The sequence below is a fragment of the Phascolarctos cinereus genome, unplaced genomic scaffold (genome assembly GCF_003287225.1).
Source record: "Phascolarctos cinereus isolate Bilbo 61053 unplaced genomic scaffold, phaCin_HiC Scaffold_3;HRSCAF=262, whole genome shotgun sequence".
In the NCBI taxonomy this organism is placed as follows: Eukaryota; Metazoa; Chordata; class Mammalia; order Diprotodontia; family Phascolarctidae; genus Phascolarctos; species Phascolarctos cinereus.
The window spans coordinates 93236566-93261853 of NW_027555736.1; the positions used below are offsets into that span (position 1 = coordinate 93236566).

The 25288-nt window shown below is 37.2% G+C and overlaps 1 protein-coding gene across 1 annotated transcript; it reads right to left on the minus strand.

Annotated features, from left to right (window-relative positions):
• Positions 1-1826: 1826 nt before the first annotated feature.
• LOC110209539 (pancreatic triacylglycerol lipase-like) lies at positions 1827-20460 on the minus strand. Its single transcript, XM_020988151.2, has 13 exons — positions 20407-20460; positions 20207-20252; positions 17381-17535; positions 16601-16726; positions 13196-13330; positions 11869-11980; positions 10488-10607; positions 10271-10390; positions 9405-9523; positions 7326-7455; positions 5566-5674; positions 4848-5012; positions 1827-1929 (listed from the first exon to the last, which is right to left on the minus strand). Exons 2-13 carry the CDS (start codon positions 20250-20252, stop codon positions 1866-1868), a joined length of 1401 nt encoding a protein of 466 aa, XP_020843810.1. The 5' UTR covers positions 20407-20460; the 3' UTR covers positions 1827-1865.
• Between the last annotated feature and the right edge of the window lie 4828 nt (positions 20461-25288).

A 25288-nucleotide genomic window follows, 5' to 3' on the forward strand; every position in this document is an offset into this window, starting at 1 on the left:
ATGTGAATGAACTCTGCTATGTGATGAGGATACAGAGAAATGTGAAAACATGGTCTCTCACCTCAGAGATTCATATTCTAATGTGGGAAACCACATTCAAATAACTTTGTATATAAAAGATACAGAGTGCAAATGAAATATCATCTTCAAAGGAAAGTACAAGGGTTATGTGGGGGTGAGGGGAACTGGGAAAAGCTTCTTGTAGTGAATGAGCTGTGAGTTAAGTGTTAAAAGAAACTAAGAAAGCTAAGAGTCAGAGGTGAAGAGGACAAACATTACAGCTTGGAGGACAGCTATATTTCAGACCAAGTGCAATAAAGTCATGCAAAACATTTTTTTTCCTGCGTTGATCAAAGTGCTTTGTGATCCATCAAATAAAATTGTTGTTTAATTGACTCACTTGTTATTTAATAAAAGGACAAAAACAGAAATATTCTATCAACAAATTGCATTGACATTATTTGGATATTGCTGAACTCTTGATATCTGGAAGTTAATGCTTTATGTGAAAATGAGTAGTAGAAGCAAATAATAGGCATGTGCATTACTGTGTTTGTGTGTGTGTACAGAATTTAACCTCTCATCAATATCCTTGAAAATGGTGGTCCCTGACACTCATGCCCTGGGATAACCATCAAATATATCCTTATTAAGTTCTCATGTCCTCCAACTCCTCATTAAATTCTAGGTAACTCTTACTTCCTCTTCAGTGTCACTTCTGTAGATATTCTGACTATTCTTTTGCAATTTCTTTCTACTGAACTCAAACTAAACTTTTCTTGACCCTTTTTTCATCTTCTACTAAATTTCTTCCACTCTTGTATATCATATTACCCTAACTATTATGTAGTTTCATATCAATCATATTTTCATCTCTTTAAATGTCATGTCTTCCAAGAAGTAAAATGAACAGGTAAAAAAGTGGTGAAATTAGCAAAAACTACAGAAAAATGCTTATCTTCCCTTCCTGCTAACAGTCTAAACATAGAAAGTGTAGGAATTACACCTGTTTCTCATTCTGTCTCGAGGTGATAGTAAAACAAACATAGTGATGTATTGTAGTGATGAGGATGGGAGCTAGACCTGAACTTTTCCACATGGGCAAACCTCTGGCATTTGCCTGAGGCTATAATCCCATCAACTGGCCTTTCACTGTGGCTATGCCCAATCTCCCAATTCTGTTCCCTTAATTTACCTAGCTCTCCATTGTCTTACCTCCCTATGACCCCCAGGCATTTCCCACCCAAGGTGGGCTCCATTCTCCCTTGGCCACAAGGTTCAGGTCCCAGGAGTTCTGTTCACCATAGCTTACTAGCCACTTCCATTCAGCTCTTCCTTAGACTCCTCCTCCAGTCATTCCAAACTACTTGGCCACTCCTGAGTCCCTCCCATAGTCTTTCTGTATATAAGGTCCACCTTGTCTCCATTAAGATGCTTAGATTCTTAAAATCTAGCCAATACCTTACTAATGTTCAGACTCCTTAAGAGTCTGCCCAATGTTGTTCTAATAAACCTTGTTTTTTGCATGTGTTGAATTGTTTAGGACAGGAACCATATGTTGTGATTTTGGGGTCCCAGCACCCCTAAACCTCAACAGTAGCATTAATTAATTGAATAATGATCACCAATCCATCATGATAAATGGTGATTTGGATATTTCATCTTAGTGAAATGCCAGAAGTTAATCTGGGAAATTCAATAAATGTTCAGGCATAGTTCTAGAACAAACCCCTGATAAAAATAAGTTTCACCACTAAAAATTACTATGAAAATGAAGTAGATATTAATGATGAATGAATACAGTGAACACCTTTATGTTTGCCTTTTATTATTATAGGAAATAATCATTTCACTTTAACATGCTTTTAGCAAGCATAGAGAGTTTGCAGAACTTCTTCTCTTACAGTTTCTGTGCTACAGAATTCATACCTGTAGGAAAAAAAATGGACTATTAACTATAAGTATCTTATTACCTTTATACACATGCATATATTTAGAGCTATATCACAGCATTTTATATTGCCTGTAACTTTTTTATTTTTTCTCTAGTAATTTGAATAAGTAATATCTCCTGTATTAAACTGTTAGTCCCTTTATTATAGGACTTAAAGACGGAAGAGACACAGTGTATAAGTCATGTTGAGGTCAGGTACTATACCTAGGATAGTGTCTTATCCATAGTAAGTATTTAATAAATGCTTGTTTGATTGGATTAAATCTTTTCTAACCCTCTCATTTTACTATTATTACCACTACCATTACTACTACTACTACTGCTACTACTACTACTACTACTACTACTACTACTACTACTACTACTAATTAACTGACATTTATATAGCACTTACTGTGTTCCAGGTACTGTGCTAAGCACGTAACAGTAACTTCATTTGATTCTCACGACAAACTTGACAGGTAGGTGACTGTTATTATCCTTATTGTATATATGAGGAATTTTAAATAAACAGTGGTTAAATGACTTGCCTAGGGTCACTCAGCTAGCAAAATAAGGCTGGATTTGACCTCATGTCTCCTTGACTACAGGCCCAATGTTCTATCCACTGTGTCACCTAGCTATGAGCACCATAAGACCCTGAGCTGTGATTTGAGGGGGGAATGATGGGGTATGGACCTTAGCAGAGACCTTTGCTCCTTGTCCTAAAAAGAATTTGGCTCCCATTTGTCTACAGGCCCCAGAAAACCCTTAAACTTTTTTTTTACCTCATTCTGGTCTCAAATGGTTACCTGAGGCTATATTCCAACCAATGGCTTTTCCTTATGGACTCTCCTTATCTCCCTTTGAAAGCCCTAGTATTCCCATTCAATCTCCAGGACATTCCCAGCCCAGCTTCATTATCTATTCAATCTATCTATCCCCATTGTCTATTCAATATCACAGATATTCCAATAAGAAATCTCCCTAAGTTACCCAGATTCTCTTCCCAGCCCCTCCTCTGGTTGCCCAAAATTACATGAGTATACAGAAGATCTACCCTGGCCCCCACTTAAACTCTGAGACTTTGTCATGCCCACTCTTCCTTATGGGCATCACTTGGCCTGTATGATTTATCTCCAATAAACTTTTTCTCTGGCTGAAAGATTTCAGTTGAATTCTTTCAGGCAGGGCCCACATGTCATGATCTCAGGGTCCCAGCACCCCTAAACCTCTAGACCTCATCAGGAAGAAAGTAAAATTGACTGAGAAGAAAGGTTCCAGAATCAAAGCCACTGTTTTGAAAAGGGGAGAGGGTAGGGATTGTTTCACAACAGCTGATTTTTAAGTTTTGGCCTCCAGTGTGTCCAACTAAGGACCTTCCAGAGAACTTTAAGAATTGCAAGGCCCAGAACACTGGGCACTATTTAATATGGGTTTGCAAAACTAATTTGGCCACAATGCTGATAGGCTTTAAAAATAATGACACAAACTATAATCAATCAAAAAATCAAGCATGAAGTTGGCACCTACTACATGCCAGGCACAGTGCTAGGTGCTGGTCAAGGAACTCTAGGGGTATGGAATGCCTCCAGAATAAAGGAACGTCAAGAATATTTTAAAGAAAAAGTGGAAATAAGCTTATTTTTTTCATTCAAAATACTTCAGGTAATAAGTGCATTTGGTACAATTTGTACTTGATGTTTTAGAGAGGAAAGTATTGCTAGCTTTAAAACACTATCCTAGAACCTTTATGCATGTTGGGAGCTGAATATCAGGATTCTGTGGAACATCATTTGGGAAACTGAATTTGAGCATAATACTGCATATTCTCTGAAGCTCCTGCTCTGTGAGGACAGTTAGCATGATTAATTCAATTTAACAATTAAATCAGCATTTATTAAACACCTACTATGTACTATATGCAAGGCCCTTTGCTAAGTACTGAGAATATAAAAATACAGAAAAAATCTTTAAGAAACTTTCATTCATCTTTGTATTATTCCCTTCTAGAACCTGGTCCAGCACTTAATGGGCTCTCAGTAAATATTTGCTAAATGTTAAATAGATCTGTGAAGCAGCACAAGAAACCAGCCCAGAGTAAAATATTCCTTTCTTACTTCTGGTTTTTTTTTTATGTTTAGCTTTTCTCATATTTTAGCTCAATAGCAGTACTTGAACTGTACTAGACATTTTCCAAAACACATGGAAATAGGATTTTCTTGGCCCAGAAAGGACGGAGGAAGAAATTGGTACATGACCATTCAATTAATTTCCTTATTGGTGACCACATGTTACCAATTTTAACCAATTAATTAAAAAGTAGTCATTTTTCAATAGCATCATTAATGAATTATAACCAAACTCTAAGATAACATGGCACAACTGTACTCATAATGGTATTTAGCACATTGTTCTGTGGAACTAACTGCCATCTATGATGTCATTTCCTTTAATTTTAGGTTTTCCTAGAACCAGTTAAATGTTTACTACTTGTATGACACTGTAAGTTCATTTGTCTCTCTGAGCCTCAGTTTTCTCTTCTGTACAATGAGAGTCTTAGATTAGGTGATTTCTAAGGCTCCTCCTCTCTCTAAATCTGTGATTCTCTACTCCTTTGAAGAACGTAAGGTAGAGACCTACTTAAATAATTGGAATTTCATGAAGGGAGAGTCTCAGGGTCAAACTCTGACCTTTCCATGGACTTTTATTGGATGGCACAATACCAACCAAAACATCTTTAAAACTTCTATTTTCTTAAAGATGAAATTTAAATATTTTACCTTTAAGTTAAAGGTAATATGAGAAGGTTATTGAAACAAATCTATCTCAAAGTAGATTTTCTGGGTCAGCATATTACAAATATGCCTCTTTATACTTCCTATCTCTCTTGGTTCACAATCAAAAGACTTACGTTTCTCCATCAGAAGTTTCTACAGTGATCGTTGATGCTCCTAATTTTGGCTGAGTTAGATTGATCACATTGTTGTCCCAAAGAAATTTAACTTTTTCAAGCGGTCCAACATTGAAATCTGAATCAATCTCATTAGTATGTGTAGCACCTGGTTTTAGGCTCCCCCTTAGAAGAGAAGTAGATAACAACTTCAAGTACAGGAATCTCTACATATATATTTACTTATAAATTCTATACATGATACATTTTTTGCTAATAAAATTGTGTTAGTAACGTACTAAACAAAAGCAAAAAGACACACAAGCATAGTGGTAATTTATGCCCCAAATGCCTCATAGTATTTTAACATGTATTGGTCACAACTTTCTTCTATAATTTAATAATTGATGACCTCATTAAATCTCTTTCATCCATCTGTCTTAGCAGCATAATTATTTTCTGATCATAAATTAAGCACCTGGTGACAAGAACAAAATAATCATTTTATGAAATAAAAATAAATGATTTGCCCAGTAAGTAGCAATGCACCAAAGTTAGAAACCAATTCTGAAGTCAATTTCAATGCGAACTATTCAAAAGGAATTCTTGTGATTAACTTAATAAAATATATATCCTAGTACTATGTAAATTGTTATAGCAATGAAAATATAACCAGTAATTTAGGCAACATGCATTTATATAAAGTAATAATTCCAACATTTAAGATATATGAACTCACGTATAAATATCATATTGCCTGCTGTTTCCATTACTTCCAAACAAAGAAACTACTATTGTTCCAGTAACCTTGGTTCCAGACAATGTGACAGTTATTCCATACCTCCAACCTGTAGAGAAGGTAGAAATAGAATTATGAAGAAATAAATATATTCAGTGTATAAATATAAATATATGAACAGAAAGAAATAGAGATTTCAGCAAAACACTTTATATAGATGGCACTAATGTAAAATATATGATAATTTAATTATACAATGAAGGATTTGTATTGGATGCAAAGTTTTAAGTAATTCATTTTTTTTCAAATTTTCACTTCTTACTGATAAAATGATTTCAAACTAAAGTCAGGCAGCAACTTCAGCACTCAATCTACCACGGTCTTGCACAAATTCACACAGTGAATTAGTGGCAAAACCAGCCCAAGACTTGTGGTCTGTTGACACTTTGTCCAATATTTTTTTCTCTACTCTCCTGTTCTTTACATTTTATTGCTACATTTTTATGACTTTTTGGGGGACTTCTACTTCCTTAAAATAGCATTTCTTTTAAATTGTCTATAATTTATATTTTTCATTAAATTAATTTTTCCTCTGACTCAAGCTGAAATTTTTCCAAATTTGTAAATTTTATCTTAAAGTTATCTTGTTTATGGTTACTTCACCAACTTAGAGATCACTATCATGATACTTGACAACTTATGAAATGCTTTTCTCACAAAAAAACTTCATGAAAGAGTGTTTCAATCCCCATATTATAGATGACAGAGCCGAGGCTTTGAAAGTATGAGTTATTTGACAAAAGTCACATATTGATATACGAATCTAGAGGAGACTGGAATTGAACCTTGCTTCATATTGGACTTTAAGCCCAGTAATCTTTCAATCTTTCAACTGTATAATATTATTGTAATGTCAAAAATTCAGAGCTGGAAGGGATTGTAGAGGCCATCTAGTCTAACACTCTCATTTACCATATCAAGAAACAGAATCAGAGAGATCAAGGGACTTAGCCAGAGTCATACAGCTAAGAGGGATTAGAAGTGGGGTTGAACCTAGGTCTTCCTTATTTCGAGTTCCTCACTCTACATACTCTGCCACACTATCTCAACACGGCTCATCTATACAACACTACAATCCTGCTGGGTCGGTGTGAGGGCAAAATTGTGAGGTAAAGGCGTATTCCATGATTTTGTCCTCTTGGTTCTCTATACTCTCCTCTCTTTTTTCATTTTTGGCCAGAGCACATAAAAACGATGTCACATTCTACTATATAAAGCTATTGTCAGATTCTTTATATACTTTCAGCTAAGAATAAGCTACTATTTCACCTCATAGAGTTGATCTTTCAACATTTATTAGGGAAGCAGCATAAAGAAACTGACTGTCCAAGCTATTGTTTTTTTAACATTTACAAAAGAAAATATGAGTGTATGTTTAAGGACCCTAAGGGCATGTACCAATATCACACCTACAGAATCTAGGAAATTTATTTTATGAAACTTCTGGATACTTAGCAATCTGTTTCAAGAATAGTTGGAAAACAGAGGTCCATTACTATATCCAACGTGCTGTGCTGTCATCCAGATTCCTCAGTCCAGGGAAAATCTACCTCCTCCAAACTTGCCATCAGTATTTGGTAGTCATCTCTAAAATATGATCACTCCTTTCCTTCTTTCTGTATGTACTGGAGGAAGTCTTTCCAATAGGCAGAACAATTTCACAGAGCTTTGGAAGTGAGGAAAGTGAAATGGAAACTTACGAGCAAAATTACTGGCATCCCCAGTGTTGAGATAAAAGACCTGTCCCTCTGAGGTCGTTTTACCAGCAAATCTGTCAGCATAGTGGCCCATCTGTGGACACCCTCCAGATGGACAAGGGAAGCACTTATTCTGATGAAAATAAACAAATGGTTAATGAGAATGTGTTATTTTTCCAGTTTTTCCTCCCTACACTCACCTCATCCATTCAATTACCTAAAAAGCAAACACAGTTGTGGTACCATTATAACAGTTGAAAAAAATATGTAAGGAGGAGTTATCCTATCCTCCAGACCAAGTCTTCACAATCTAATAAATATTTCTTGAGCTGGTAGCTTAAAGTGAATGATGAAGGCAGTTTTCAACAAACATGTACTAATGGGTGTTAGCATAACATAACAACAGAATATGGAATTATCACCTTCCATTCCCCCACCCGATGATAATAGATGGCATTTATATAGCACATAAAGATTGCCAAGCACTATAGACATGCCATTTTCTTTGGTCCTTACAGCACAACCCGTAAGATAAGTGTGATTATTGTCCCCATTTTACAGATGAAGAAACTGAGGCCGAGAGAGATTAAATTGGCCCAGGGTCCCATCACTTGTATCTTTCTGAGGCAGAATTGAAACTTGGGTGATTCTAACACCAATTTCAGTGCATAACTACCAACTACAATGCAAGTTGTTTTTCCTTGTTAAATGACATTCAGCACTGATCATTTTTAGAATGAACATTTGGAAGAACTAAAGGAAGGCTAGCTTTTAAAAGTATTTGGGTGAATCTTATCAATATTTGTGTCCAAGATCACAACACAGTAATGCTGTACTACATACCTGAGCAAACCTTTTTTGTCCTTTATAAGGAATCTAAATCTCTCTGTGTACTATGCTACAGTACTGGACAAAACTGAAAAATCCAATCTGTTACTAGGATGTTTAGATAATCCATATTTTTGATAAACTTTCTGAATTTAATTACATTTTTCAATTTGACAGTAGACAGACATTTTATTCCAAAGAAAGTTTGTAAAATGAATCTAATGAAACAAATACTTAACCAGTGCCTGTAAGGGAATGGAAGGATGAGGCAATCACTAGCATAATTTAAACAAAAGTGAAAATTTCCATATTTCCCCTGAAAAATGCTAATATCATTGTGTGAAATTATGTGATTTTAGGTAGAATCATGTAGCAATATTGATTCAATATGTAACATGTATGGAAGATGATACCAGAAATCAATAAATGCTAGAGCTGGAAGGGACTTAGAGAAATCTGGCCCACTTTCCTCATTTTCCAGATAAATAAATTGTAGCCCTAGAGTCAATGCTGTAGGTCACATAGTATCAGTATAGGACTGGAAATCAGGTCATCTAATTTCTGGTTCATTACTCTTTACACTGTATCACAATATTCTGAGCTATTCTATAGAGATTTGGGGGGATGGTAGACTTGGGTATACTCCATCTACTTGTTCTCAAGGATTGAAGGAATCAAAGGTGTTTATTTTGGAGAAAAGTGGAAACAGGAGCCACTTGATAGCTATCTCAAGAACTGTTAAATGAAAGGGATTAAAATTTTTCTATTGAGTCCCAGTAGACAGAACCAGAAATTATGGGTTATAAAGGGGCTACATGATAGTAAAAAATTATTAACAATTAGAATTTCCAATAGTACAAAGGGCTGGTGATGAGTTCTCCTTGATGCAGGCCTTTAATAGCCCCTGGATGGTCACTTATCAGGCATGTTGTAAAACAGACTGCTCTCAAGTATAGCTTTCATTAAATGCCCTGTAATGGTGCTTGTTCCTTCCAAGTCTGTTTTTCTGTGTAGAGAAATATCTTTTTTCTTGTTCTTAACAAGTGATTTCAATCATAAGAAAGCTTGTGGTAAGGAAATTCCCTCTATCAAAGCAGTTCAGCACCTTTCCAGAGCACAAGGAAGTTAAGCTACCTGACCAAGGTCAAGCTAATGTATGCCAGAGGTAGGAAGAGAACCCAACTTTTATGGACTTGGAACCCAAGTTCTCTATGCTGTATGCAATGCTGATTCTCATGGTAAGCAATAACTTACTGCCTCAAAATCTTCGTAGGAAGCACAGGGGTATCCAGAAAAGCCATCTGGGGACAGGATGCTATCTGCATAATACTCGTGACTTCTCTGGTGATTACATGCTACAAAATTAACAATACCTGTGAAAGCAGATGGGATCATACAGAAGGGACACTGTATTATTTATTTGAATCCAAAATTATAGTTGGAAATTTATTACATTAAATAAGTCATAGATTTCATGGACCATGGTCAAAGTTTAAGGACATATCATACTTTTAAAAAATCATAATTTATATTTTTGATATATTCAGCTATCATTAGGACTATCACTGTCAGACCATGCTTATCATTTCATCAATATATAAAGCTCCTGGGAAGACATCTTCTTTACCAATGGTGATTGGCATATTCTCTTCAACTTAGGGAGAAAACTGAGCTACCAAGAGGGTCAGTGACTTGCCTTGCATAAAATAAACAGTACTTGTCAGGGGCAGGATTTGCCCAAAGTCTCCATTCTATGATATCAGCTCTCTAAACACTAGACCACTCTGGCTTTAAAAAGGAGTTAATGGTTACACAATGGGGCCAAATACACATGAATTTATTTTGAGGTATAATGGATATCTTTGAGTTCTATAGCTTATTAAAGGACAAGCCAGACTGACCCAATGAAAATCTTTCACAAGTCCATTTGCTTTCATAACTACCTACCTCCACTCTAGAATGGAGGTCTCATACAACAGTAGAGTACTATGGAACAGACTTTAAAATCTATAGTTTTATAGAAAAATAAGGCAAGGAGTTTGCAAGACACCTTGACGAATTTGGCAAGATGGTCATATGCATTTTGCTAAGAACTTTTGTTATATGCTGACTGGATTTACCCTCCAAGATTCCATTTTGATCTACAATCTCAGAAAGGATATTCTTCTGACATCCAGGCATTTCCTCTCCTCCATTTGGAAAGAAATCAAGGTGCCCCACAAGCTGACTCATTCCAAAACCTAAGACATTTGAAACAAGTGTTAAGTGGATTTGAAGGCATTGCCAAAACTTAATTATGGCTGGTCATAGTTGCAAGATTCAAGGAGAAGGGCTTACCCAGGTTAGGGATGATAGGAGCAGTATCTGTGTGAATGACATCAACAAACAAAGCATCACTGGGATCCAATCGAACTTCTTCTGGGGTCTCTTGAAAGCAAGGTTCAGCAGGGTCTAATCCTGGAAGAAATATTGTTACATTTTTGTTATATTCTTTTAACTTATATAACATAAGCCATTGTCAAGTGGTGGCTATGACATGGTGTAATTGCCAAACAAGAAGACATGGGCTCTGTTCCTCCCTTTGATGTGCAATCTGACACAATAGATGGGTCACCCTGGGCAAGTAACTTAACCTTTCTATGTTTCAGGCAATTCTCTAAGACTATAAAGTACTGACCTGAATTGGTCACTTCACATCCAATGAAATCATAGTTATAGTCCTTACACCCAAGAAGTGTTATAGAAAATATCTGTAGAAATATTCACTTTAATTTGTATGTTATATGATGATAATAATAACATAATACTTCACAATTAAGTAGTGCTTGAGTGTATATAACACATTTCCCTCACAAAATTCCTTTAAGATACATAATTTGAGTAATTATTATCTCCCTTCTGAAGATGAGGAAACTGAGGCTAAGAAGTTCAAGTGACTTGCCCCAAGATCTTACTTGTGTATGTATATGGATAATTGTGGGGAAAGATTGTTTGAATTTCTTATTATTTTTAGAATATCATTGTCGCTTTTGTTGCCATCTAGGTTATAAAAAAGGACTTTTCTGAGTGTCACAGATATTACCACTAGGTTTCAATTCATAGAAGGCAGGGTTCACCAGTTTGAGAACCCTCAATCATTGAATCACACTAAGGGGATATAAAGCTTGAGGGAAATAGAAGGATGGGTTACTTTTAGCCTACCAAGAGAAGTTAAAATTTTATGGAGACTTTCTTACTTTGATCTAAACCCTCTGAAAATGCCAGGTAATTTTTTTCCCAAATACCCCTACTAGGCTGTTAAAATAAAAATGCAGAATAAAGATTCTTCAAAGAATCTGTAAGTTTTGCTGGTTAGTTTAACAGAGCCATGATGTCAGAGATGAAAAGAAAGGAAGTGAGAAAAGTCTAAAATAACTTTTTAGTCAATGTTCCCCCCAAATTTCATCTCATGTCAAGGATAAGATTATCTTTGTGAGGTAAAATAACCAAATTATCCCAGGGCAGGAAATATCATGAGATCCAGGCTCTCTTCCACAAAATACAAAATTTTATATACATATTCACTACATGTTGCTCATAGCAGGCAAAATGAACAAGCATTCTAATATTTTACTTGACATTTAAAAGACCACCAAGTTCCCATCATGTTCATCCTCATGTCTCAATTATATTATGATAAATTAGCACAATGTTGCAGATTTCACCATTTTAATCCTACCTGTGATTCGTCCAATGAGACCATTTGACCTTTTCCCAGCCTCTCCACCAATGTGGGATCCCAGACTGTGACCAATGATGTGGACATTGGAAGGAGAGTATCCAAGCTCAGTCTGATGAGAGAAAAGGCCTTCAGAAATGGCTAGGTTGGTATTAGTGACATGTTTATGCCACACTCCTTGACAGTCTTTATTGAGAGTGACTTCTCACTTCCCTTCAACAGAGAAATGATATTTCTAACTTTTCAGGGAGGGCAAATAACAAAGTATTAATGATTTATGACTTTTATTCTGTACTTCTTGTCTTAAGTAACATGTCTTTATGATTCTTTGGTCTTGTTTTTGAGAAGGGGGAAATCTGATACTAAATCTACCATGTAGAATTGTTAGAAGCTTCCCAAAGCAAAGATTTGGAATAAGAAGTGATAATGAAGAAATTACCCAGCCATCTACAGTTTGAGCTTAAGATATTTCTTGTGTCTTTTGGTGATAAGGTATATTGATCATAGTATCATAGATTTAGTGGTGAAAGGGCCTTGGAAATCATCCAGTTCAGCCATTTCTATATTAAGAAATGGAAACCCAGGAGATTGATTAGCCAAAGCTCACAGAAGATAGGTAGTAGAGGTGGGATTTGAACCCACATCCTCAGACCCTGAATCAAGAGTTCTTCTACTGCACCTCACTGCTTCCCAACATTTCCCAAAAGCTGATATGTACACATGCAGAAATAATTTGAACCTTGACAACTCTCAACACTGTAATATTAAAAACTAGCAAAATTCAGTCAACTAAGTGACAATCACTTGTAGGAGATTAGGGGGTTGGCCAAATCAAACTAATTACCTGATTTTTTTTCTTAAAACTGAACTGAGCAGAGTATTTAGTCAAAATGAAAAAAATAGGTCTGTGTTCAAAATAACACTAATAACAGCATTCATATAGTGCTTTAAAGTTTGCAAAGCACTTAACAGATACTATCTCATTTTATCTGCACAGCAACCTAGGGAAGTAGATGTTATTATTACTCACACTTTACAGACTAGGAAACTGTGTCAGAGAGAAGTTAACTGACTTTCCCAGGGTCACACAGCCAGCATGTATCTGAGGCCAGATTTGAACTCGATCTTCCTAACTCAAGATATAGCTCTATGTCTACCGAGCTGCCTTCATCATTCTTTGCAGACACACTACTGTTCCCTTCTCGTCAACCAAAAAAACTAAAATCTCTTTATAGAAAGGTGGACAATGACTTCTAGCGATTGTATGAGCCCAGCATTCAGAGGATAATGAATAGAGAGTATGAGATAACATGAAAACACTTGTTACCTTAAGATAATCCACAAAATAAGCTATTTCAGCCCCTACTACTTGAACATTTTGTGAAGCTTGGCTATATGTAGTACTTGCACCCTTTTGCCAGTCCACACAGATGCAGTTTACCTCTTCCACTTGCAACAAATTCTAGAACAAATACAACAGAAATAGTTTAACCATGAAGGGAGTGTTAGAACACCCATATTTTAAAGATTATTTTACTTATTACTAACAAGCTGAATGAACTTCATTTTCTGTATGGTCTGTTCAAGATCTTAAAAACGATGAAGAAATACATCAAATAACAATAATAAAAACATTTCAGCATAGTGTAATATTGGATTACCGCTCTTTGACATTTAACATTCCCAACCATTATTCTAACCTTCCTGAAAACTGGTATCTAAAGGTCATCAAAGACTTTACTGCGGGGTTCCATTGTAGCATGTTGAAAAAATGTGTGTCATGGGAAACTATAGGAAATATGATATAGAATGTGTTGCTATTATTAAGCAATATCCGGGATTTGTCTTTGTACAGACTTTTCTCCTACTAGGCCCTTTACAGATGAGTATAATGGGTAATTGAAAAAGTTTGTTTGTTTTAAAATACCCTGTTTTCAAAGAAACTAAAGGGATTTCTTGACTAATCTGTATACTTATCTTTATAGCTATATCATCAGAATGGTATTTCACATAAAAATAATATCCTGCAGATATGTAGATCAAACCTTGGGCCCTTCTAGGCATGTGTACCTTCTATACAGCTAAAACTAGCATGGGGGAAATGGGGAAATGGAGCCCTGCTCCAGGGAGCTGATATCTGAAGTAGGATGTGAAGTGGATTATGGGATGCAATCCCCTTTGGCTACAGCCCTGTAGTTACAGTCACCTTTCCTGGAGATCAGCTTCCTCTCTCTCTCCAGTCCCAAACCTGGTATGAACAAGTGCTAGGATCATTTGGGGATAGGGGGCAGGTTGCCCCCATGGCCCTCACACACCCAAATAAATTTGTCACATTTCTCTAGTTATGTCTCTGGTGGTGACTCCTGCCCTCCCATCTTGGCTTCTTCACAGGAAGTTATGTTTTCTGAGAACCCAGGCAATCAATGTAAATGCTTGTTGAATTGAAGTTTGCTAAATGCTTGAAGAGGGAGGCATTGAGGAAGAGAAAATAAAAGATCTCTTGGCTCCTGACAGTCATGTCCCACTAGCAGAGGCCTGAGGCCCTGCTCACTCAAGCAACAAATCAGAGAACACCTAGAGAAGAACCCTTGAGGAGGCCCAAGCATGGGGATCCTGTGGGCTTGAGGCCACATGTGGCATTTTGGGTCCTTGGATGCAGCTTATGACTGAGTCCAAGTTTTACTGAACAGATCCTTTAACTGAATGTATTTGTTCTGTGAAGTTTGGATTCAGTCAAAGGGCTGCACTTAAGGACATATAGGGCCACATGTGGCCTTGAGACTGCAGGTGCCTCACCTCCACTAGACATTCATTGGACAGCCTTTCAACCTTCCTCTGCCTCGCTTCAGAAGTCTAGAACACAGACACTTAAGATTTGTCTCATTAGAGCCACTGCTCCTTGAGAACGTAAGGGAAAGTGAGAATTATAACCGTTAGAGTACTGCAAAAGGAATATTAGCAGTGAAAGGAAACATAAGAATAACATTTGTATAGGATTTTAACATTTACAAAGCACTTTACATATGTTAACTTTATTTTATCATCCCCATTTTATACAGGAAGAAACCAAGGCTAAGAGAGGTTAGTTGACTTGTCTAGGATCACTCAGCTAGTGTCTGTCTGAGGTAGAATTTTTACTCAGATCATCCTGAATCTAAAGTCAAAGCACTATCCATTGTACCACCCAGCTCTCACAAACTCAGATCATCTAGTCAAACACCTTAGAATAGAGTCAGGGGCATCTGTAGTCATCTACTCTAGTCCCTCTATTTTATTGATGAGGAAACCAAAGTCTGGAGAAGCAAAAATGCCCCAAGAGCACACTCTTAGGGAAGAGCAGAGCTGGAATTTAAACCCCAAAACACTGACTACACATCCATTGCTTATCCTCCATGCTCTCTGTCATAACAGTGAAGAAAGTAAGGCCTAGCACTGGCAGATGACTTGGAAAAGGGCTCATAGCTAATAAATGCTAAAGCCAGGACTAGACTCCAGAATCAGTGCTCTTTCCACGTATAATTCCTACCATGTTATAGGAAATGTTGTTCTATGATATTAGAACAAATTGAGGGTATCAACAAATGTTCCTTTGTAGCTTTCATCCTTCCTTGTAGAAAAATGATTTTATTATGGCTTTACTTTGTTTTTATCTAGATTTTCTCTGTCCAGTTTTCATTTACTTTAGAAAATTAGTAGAGTTCATCATGTGTAAAAGTGTGAAATGAGTAGATTGCAAAAGGACAGTTGACCTGATCTCCATGATTATTGTGGATTGCCCTTCAATGAACTAAATTATATCAAATGTCCTGGGGCCATCCAGGCATCTCTATGCATATTGAGTAATTAATAAATGTTTAAGAAATAATCCATGGAAACAAATGAAAGGAAGGGATTAGCCTTTAGGCTAAAACTCTAGAAATGGGCATAATCTGTAACTGATTTGGTTTGGGATTTTTGTAGAAGCCAATGATTTTCTCAGCACACAGTAGGCTATCAGTTTATACTTTCTGAATGAATGAGTTAATTGATGCATGTGGCCATAACACTATATGTTTTTTTAGATCCTTGAGCTACTGGAAACTGACTATATTTGGTTAAAAGTCAAAATCTCTCAATTCTTTTTCTTTATAATTTTTATGATCGGAGGCAAACAATCATTTCTAGGTTGCAAATATTAAAATCAGAAATAAAGATCAAATGGATGGAAGAGGTGTACATCTTTTGTTTTCAGTGAGAAGTCAATGAGCAAAAATCAAGGCTGATGGAATATTTTTGTCCTATGCCAAATTAAACGTTTCATTTGGGAATGCAAGACTAATGAGAAAACCCTGAAAAAAGACTAAGAGAGTATCTTTAATAGCAACACAAGGATATAATCAAGGGCAAAATGGTAAAGTAGAAAGGACATTGGTCAGGGAGTCAAAAGATCTTGCTGGTTACTTCCCTTACAAACTGGTCATAGGATCTCAAGTAGGAGGCGTTAGAGGCAGGATTTGAACCCACTTCCTTTGATTCTAAGTCCATTGCATTTTCTACTACACTTCACAGCTTGTTTTTGGGAGTATGAGCATAAGGGATAACATTTGACTGCTCAGTTCTCACTCAGTTTCTCACAGAAAGAAGACATTAAAACTTGTTCTATTCTCCTCACAGTGTTGTTGGGATTCAGGGGCTCTGTAAAGATTAGTATAAGAGAATGGGAGGGTGGAGTTTACTACTGATGTTATCCTACCGTGCAAATGCTTGTCTCCCAGTCTCCTTCACCGCTATCTGTGAAGCCGTGAACAACAAATCGAGTTTTTCTGTTCTTGTTGAAATTAGAGCTTGTGACAGATACCAAATTGTCCGGAAGAATTTCCTGTGTTAAGAAGAGAAAAATTGCTCATCAACCTGTTTTCTGACATATGATGCTTTTGACATGAGGGGAAAGAGGTGTTCTTCATAGCTACACTGACACTATGGCAAATCACTGCCTAATTGGTAAATATCACACAACTCAGCCATCACATGGGAAATACAGTGTGAAATGTATGTTCTAATAATGATAGTGAGAGCAGGTTAAAGGTGCAAAAATATGACCTAGAAGGAGGAGTTGATCCTTATCTATTATACCTAAGGCAATTATTGATAGTTTAAATGTGAAATATAGATCTTCACCTTGTTTACATAGTTGTTTGAGTGTGGTCTTCCCCATTAACTCTGAACTCTTTGAGAGCACAGACTGGTTTTTTTTTCCTCTGTGTCTTTGGCACGTAGCACAGAGCCTGGCACATAGTAGGTGCCTAATAAATGCTTGTTGACTTGACCTGACTTGTCATAAGACAAACAAGTGACTCCTGGGAAAATTCACAGCAAAGTAAAACTGGATCTTATTGATTTTTAAAAAGTCCCCAAAGATTCCAACTTTCTTCTCTGGTATATGTTCAGTGAGGAACTAGGAAATATAGACAGCCTATTATTCTTCTAAATAATAGACACAAGTCAAAAATCCTAAAGTAATAGCAAGACTCACTTCATAGTTGTTTGGGCTTTCATTGGTATACAGAAGAAAACGGACGTTGACGTCTTCTGGAGACCAGGGGAGCACTTTAAAGGGTCTTTGTAGAGTGCCCCCCCATGGTTTCTCATCTGTAAAGCATCCAACTCTTGCATAGCAAACTTCATTTCCTGTAATCATCCAAAAACAGGAACATCTCAGTAATAAATTAATCTAGAAGGCAGTTTTGATGAGGTCTCAGCTACATAGAAGAAGGACTTCTTAAAATAATGTTTTAGATTTTACTTCCCTCCCCTCAAAATCACTAAATGATTATAAAGGACATCCATGTTCTTCTTTCCTAAGTGCTAAAGGCACACTATTTAAAATACTAAGGTGCCTCATTCCTCTTACTGCCCTGGTAAGATACCCCATCAAATCCATTTTTGTTTTTGTTCCCACCATTTCTGTGCTGGGTTCAAATGCAATACATTCCAGGAAAAGCACATTTTAGCCAATCACTATGTGACACATACTGTACTAAGTATTGCTAAGACACCTTAGTGCTAGATGTGGTGGCCCACACTGTAGTCCCATCTATGGGGGAGGCTGAACTTGAAGGTTCTGAGCTCAGAAGTTCTAAGCTGCAGTGGGACTAACTAGCCTCAATATGTCAAGTTCTTTGCAGCAGGGGCCTACCAGGTGGCCTAGAGGGGGAGTGAAATGACCCAAGTGAGAAACAGAATAAATCTAAGTTTCTATGTTGACCAGTGGTAACTAGATGAGGCCAGTGAGTAGCCCTTGTCCTTCCAACTAGGAGACATAGGGAGACTCAGCCTCAAAAAAAAAGACACCTTAATTAAAGATAGAATGATGCAGTAGGATAAATTTTGTTCTTATAATTTGAGTAAGTTTAAATTCCAATCCTGACAATTTGCTTTAAAAAACATAAATTAACATATAAATGTGATTTACATTTTTTTTTACTAGCTGTATGACTCTGGACAAGTCACAGCAACTCTGAACTTCAGTCTTCTTATTGCAAAATAGGGATGATAATAATACATAAAAGGGTTCTTTGGGGGATCTAGTGAGAGAAAATTTATTTCTATCTGCCTATAGCACCTGTCAGATTCAGTCCCTTAAATTCAGCATGATTCCAGCTGCACTCCTTCCCCCCCAAAACCTGTCCCTCTTTTAGCTTGCCAGTTTCTGTTAATGGTAGTATCACGTTCCCACTCTCTGAATCTGGAATACCCACAGTCATTATGTATTTTCTCTCCTTCATCCTCTACATCTAATCAGTTACCAAGTCCTATTTACTTAACCTTTATAGCATCTCTCACATCCTACCTTTCATTTCTACTACCACTACAACCTCCCTCTCTTAAAGCCTTCATCACTTCTCAGTGGGACAATAGCAATACCTTTTAATGGGTCTTTCTGCCTCCAGTCTCTTTATTCTCTCTGTTGTAATCTTGGTAATGTAACCTTTAAAATATAACTCTTATCCAACACCATCAGTGACTACCCACTGTCTAATGGATAGAGTGTAAGGTCATTTTCTTTACTTTTAAAATTCTCTACACTATGATTTCATCCTTTCTTCATAGACTTATCTAATTCTAATTCAGTCCTCTTCATATGCTCTTAGTCAATCCAGACTATTAATCATCCCTCAGTGTTATCCTGTCTGATTCATGTGTAGTCATGACTCTGGTGAGTAGAAGACTGGGGTTGGAGTCAGAAAGACTCAGACCCTTAGTCTGAGCTGTGTGACCTTGCAAAGTAATTTAAGTTCCCTGGGCCTCATTTAGGAAACTGTAAAATGAGGGAATTGGGCTAGGTGGCCTATGAAGTCTATTCCAGTTCTAGATCTAATTATCCTTTGCTTATGCTTTCCCTTTCCCTCCACTTCCTTTCCTTCAAGCACCAATTCAGGTGCTATTTCCTGACAAAGTCTTCCCTAATTCTGCCAGCTGAAAGTCATTTCCCTGTATTCAAATTTCTCATATCACTTTGCTATGATCTCTCCTTTTCCCTTAGTACATTCTACCTTGGAGGAAAGCTATTTGTGGACATGCCTCATCTTCCTAATTCTATTCTAATTCTTTAGGGGAATGAACTGTGTTTTCTCTTTTTTTCTCTGCATACAGTGCTTGGTACATAGTTGGTATCCAGTGCATTCCTGGTAAATTATGCTGAAGAGCAAAGCACTGTACAAGTGTGAACCAACATGTTCTTCTAGTCATGTGAGTGGCAGAGATGCTCCCAGCTCTAATCAGTGTTGAACATTCACCTGAGAGCTTAAATTTTATCCAAGACCCAAAAGACTTTGCTCCTTTTACCCAACCAAAACTTTGGCTCAAGAGGCATTCAAGATGGAAGGGATGCAATCTTAGCCCATAAGCAAAAACAATTTAGTTTAGCATAATTCTGAGCTCAAACATTACAATGTCAGTGGGCTCCCCCAAAGAAAAAATATTCAGTGTTGGTGAAGTTACCTAAATTTAAAGATAGAACACTATAGCATGGGATATTTATTTGTGGCTGTCCTATGATTCCATTCCTGTAGAGACATTATTGTGAGGAATTCCTTCAACAATGCAGATGAACCCCTGCTTTGCAACTTAGTCTTAGCCAGCTACCTGGAGCACAGAGAGGTTAAGTTACTTGCCCACAATCAATGCTGCCAGTATATACCAGGGGTGAGACATAAACCCAGGCTCTCCCAACACATTGACTTGCTTTCTATTCATTACACCAGACAGTTTTATATAGGAAATAATTCTGAACCATTTCACAGACTGATATTCACAAGAGACTCACATGGCCAAAAGTGACAGAAATACGGTTTCTTACCTGCCACTGTGCCCAATAGCAGAGAGATTGTCCAAATTAGCAGCATCTAAATAAAGCCAAATACAAAGTTGAGTCTTGGTAGAGAAACACAACAAAGACTGTGGTGATTCATGTTCACTTGATTTTTTTTTCAAATATTCTATTTTATTTTGAATAATGTACATAATAAAACAGCAGTGGAATAGATTTCCCTCACTCACCGTGGAAGTTCAGGCAAGCTCTATGCGCCACTCCAAATAGCCTGTAAATGTCCTTTTATAACAAAGTCTTATCTTCTGCTGGTATTGCCATGGGAAAGTGGAGAGAGAGAGAGAAGAGAGAGAGAGAGAGAGAGAGAGAGAGAGAGAGAGAGAGAAGCTGCCAAGTGTGTATTTCTAATTTTAATCATAGATAAAACCAGATAGTGGGTAAATTTTCCATATTAATTATAGGCAGGGAAAGAACATAGGTAGGTATAAAATAGTCTTTGTTAATGTGATTACTAGTTGCTCAAATTCAACAAACATAGATTGCATGGAGGGAAGTAATACAAAATCAGCCTGGAGAGGTAGGTAGGAAGCAGATAGTGGGGGGCTTTGAATCCTGCAGATAAAATAATGAGGAATTAGTATTTTCTCCTCAATAAAGGATGAGTTTGGAGGGAACCTACTAGTTTCATTTTGTAAATAATGACTTTGAGATGCTTATGGGACATTAAGGAGTAAATGTATCTAGCAAATAATTGATATGTAAAAGTAGATTTGAGACATTGTAATTAGGGTTTGATTTATAGATTTGGGAGTCAGTCAGACTTTGTATGAGCAATAAACCCCCACGTTGTAAATCTCAGCTGCAGGCGCTTTGCCATGCAAAAAGAGCCTACCCACATTCCAACATCTTCAGTTGGAACTTCCGCTAGGGAGGGATTGGCTTCAACTTGTGGTAAACCGTCAAGGGCTCCAATATTGATTGATGGTAGTCTGTTGAAGACATTATGGAAGTGTTCAGCTCACCTCTTTAGGATCACGTCCTTATCACTAATCAATGTGGCTCCATCAGCACTGAGTAGTTGAGTTGCACGATGAGCCCATTTTGGTAGGCATACAAGCTTGTTGAGTGGGTTAGTTTTGATTGCAAAACCTACACCAGCTTCAAGACCCTCCCCTTCACTGTGGCCAGTCTAGAAACAAATGTGTCTCCAACTCCGGCTTTGGTAAGTTGACCTTCATTTGCTAGCCTTGTTTCACTCAGGGCTGCTATTTGGATGTGATGTTTGCTGAATTCTCTTGCAACAGGAAGTGTTAGTCTTTCAGGTCTACTGGATTTTGTGTTGTCTGTAAGTAAGTGCACATTCCACATGCAGATGGTTAGCAGAATTGTCTTTACAGACATTTTTGTACATTTTTTTGTTTTTCAACTACGGATTAGGATTCCCCACATGCTAAGGTAATAAGGCCAGGTTTGGGTAAGCAGTCAGCTCTTAGGGCACCTTTTCCAGCCCCTTCCTCACACCAGGAGTAGAGCAGTGCAATCCTTAAAAGACTGCTCAGACACCCAGGGGGCTGTTCTAAAAGGAAGAGATGGGAAAATAGGTATAAGGTGGGATTGCATTCCAGGTTTGGGGGATAGAGAGTGCAAAGTCATGGAGATGAAAGATGCAGTGCTATCTATGAAAAATAGTAAGAGGTCAGCATGGCTGAACCTTAAAGTTTGGGAAGAGGAGTTATGTGCATCATATGTATAATATTGTGGAAATTTGTTTGCATAATAATGTTTACACGTCAAATGCTAGAAAATTAAATGGTCACCTCACAGTGAAGAGTTTTGAATGCCAAATAGAAGAGTTTATATGTGAATGCTATACATAAGAATTTATGTTTTATATTAGAGATAATAAGGAGCCATTAGAGCCATATATACATACATATATACCCCTATTTATGTGTAAAGGTAGCCATGTCTAGAGCAGGGGCAGGCAGGGAAGAAAAAAAAATTTGCATGATAATTTTTTTGTATGTTTGAAATGAAAAACATGTCATACATAGTAGATTTGGAGTTTCATGTACAATGACCTTTTATTGTACTATGTTATGGGAATGCTTGTTTTATTCTAAAATTTTTTAAAAAAATTAAAAACTCATTAGGAAGCTTTTGCTTCTATAAAGCCTAAATATGTCCTTTTGCAAATATCTTGGCAAATTCTGGAAGTTATGTGATTGATCATTAGGGAGTTTTCAAGCTCCTCCTTATAAACCCTGGTCACTACCTTCCCTTGAGTCAAGAGGGTATGTTAACCCCTTTCATAGGAGAAGAGAGTTTCACCCATTACCCCTCGCCTTCCATTTCACCGTCCCCAACCTGCAAAAGGAAGGAGGGGAGAAGGGCAGCAGCTCCAGTGTGGGCCCCCCTGGTAATGGCTTTGGGCCCTATGGCAGCCTTTGCCCAGAAGCATCACCCAAGTTCAGCACATCTTGCTAAAGGTAAAGAGGCTAGCCTCCAAACTTGGGTAAGAATGCTCTTTTAAAGTTGTAGTTTAACTGTTAATGATGAGATGTTGATTCTCTGTGTAAAGTAATTTGGAAATATATTTAAGAAAACTGAAAACTGAAGTTACTTGATTGGTAATGGGTTTGTTTCAAGTTTCAAATTGGTGAACTTTTTATATCGGTTATGTCAAGCAACTTTTCATAATTTGGTTACTGCTAAAATAATTTGGCATTGTTGGTTATTGTTTTAATGTGTAAACTAGCTAAAAAGCTTGTTTGGGTTTTGTCTTGCTGAGAATTTACAAGTATATAGAAATAATCTCTAACTGTCTCTAATTGGCTTTTTATACCAGGACAATTTAAATTGGAAATGTAAATCCTGGAAAAGTTTTTCCTAAACTGTGATTAGTGAAACTTGCAGTTTGAGGTAAAAACTCATAGAATTTTATTTTAAGTTGTCTGATGGAGCATAATAATCCATCAATAATCAATAATCCACCATCTGAGAGAAATGCCAGAAGCTACTCAGACAATCTGATACTGGTGGGAAGTCAGCATCAGGAAAAGCTGAGAGGACAATTTTAGTCTCTTTCTAAGATGGGATCCTTCTGGCTCAGTTTCCCCATTATACTCTTTTGAAAAGGAATGTCACCCACCTAGCTATTCCTGAGTCTGGCTATGAAGCGAATTTGATATTGCATGGTTGGAAAATTGAATTATCTGAATCCAAACAGGGCTAAGGATATTTTATCCTTTCATATTTGGGCACTAAATCTAGTGCCTGATTTATATCTGGGCCCTGCAGTCTTTTCTATCAGATTTGTCTTCCAGACTACAGGGCATTCACCTACAGTTGGTAGCAAAGAGCAGGTTTGGGAAACAGCCAATGTCTCCCCATCATTCCCTGGATGCAGCCTGTGCTCAGTTCCAGTCAACCTCCTCTTTGGGACCCCCTCAAGGCAGGGACAGTTCTACATCCCTTGTCAGGAGGAAGTAGTTTCAGAAGCCTAGACCTTCACCCCTTACCCCAAAAGAATTTGGGTCCCATTTTATGGAGGGGAACTGATAAGGATGGAATCTAGACCCCAAAAAGGAAAAATCCTGGATTTTTCCATGTGGCCAAATCTCTGGTTTTCCACTCAGGCTATCATCCCATCAACTGGCCTTTCACTTCAGACCTTCCTACGGTCCCAGGCCACTTCCCACCCTTAATCCTATGTAGGATCCATTCTCCCTTGGCCTGGTATTCCAGGTCCCTGGAATTCTATTACCTCATAGACTGCTTGGCCACTCCTATATCCCTCCCATAGTCTTAATGTGTATAAGGCCCATCTTGTCTCCATTAAGGTGCTCAGATTCTTATAATCCAGCCAATAGTTTACTAATGTTCAGACTCCTTAAGAGTCTGCCCAATATGATGGATGTTCTAATAAACCTTGTCTTTGGCTGAAAAAAAAATACTTGAAAATAGGTATCCTATTGTCCCTAAGTCTTCTATTCACCAGCTTCAGACATTCTCAGTTCCTCAAAGGTATTTCCATGTGGAATGCTCATCTGACCCTTCACCATCTTGTTGCTCTCCTAAGTGCCCATCCCAAAATGTGACACTACAATGACTACAACAACGTATGTTAAATAAACAATAAGATGAGGCTGAATATTGGATACTTAATATAATGACCAATCCTGGCTTTTGTCAGAAGATTAGGAAATTGCATCTTCCTGATTTTGATTTCTGTAGGGCAAGGTGCAAAATATTGCATGTATTTGAAAAATGATGGCTGTGTCATTCATTAACCCCATCTTTTTCTTTTTTTTCCTTCCTTCTTTCTTTCTTTCTTTCTTTCTTTTGCAAGGGAAGGATCACTGAGGTGAGAGAGGAGATATATCAAAATGTCTGTGATATAAAAACTAGAGGTATTGATATAACTTTTAAAAGAGAAAAATAAAATATACTGTGGTGCAAAGAACTAAACCAAGTATAACAGATTTAGTCTGCCCAGAGCAGAGTACAATGGGACAATCACTGTCCTAGAACTAGAAAATGAATTCTAAACCAAGAAAGAATAGCTGATTTTGATAAAAATCCAAAAAGATCTCAGGTTAGAAGACTGGGTCAGATATAATAAGATGAAATTTAATGAGTATAAATGTAAAGTCTCAGACATGGTTCAAGCAATCAAATTTATAAGTATAAGATGTAGGTTACATAGCAGCACATCTCCCTGGAACTAGAAACCATGCTATTCTTAAGCCACCCTAAGACTGCATCAACCTTTTTGCCTGCCTTATCACACTATTGACATATCATCCTTGCTACTCATGAGAGCTCCCAGATCTTTCTTTTTTTTCAGGTAAACTGCTATCTTGACAAATCTCATACTTGTAAGATTGACTACTTGAACCCATATCCAAGACTTTACATTTATACTCATTAAATTTCATCTTATTATATTTGGCCCAGTGTTCTAATCTTCTTGGATCTTTTTAGATTCTATCATCCAAGAAGTTAGCCATTATTCCTCAGTTTGGATCATCCAAACTTTTTATAATCATGCCCTCTCAAAAATACTAATATATATAGAGAGAGGAATAGAGAGACTAGGAAGCTCCATTG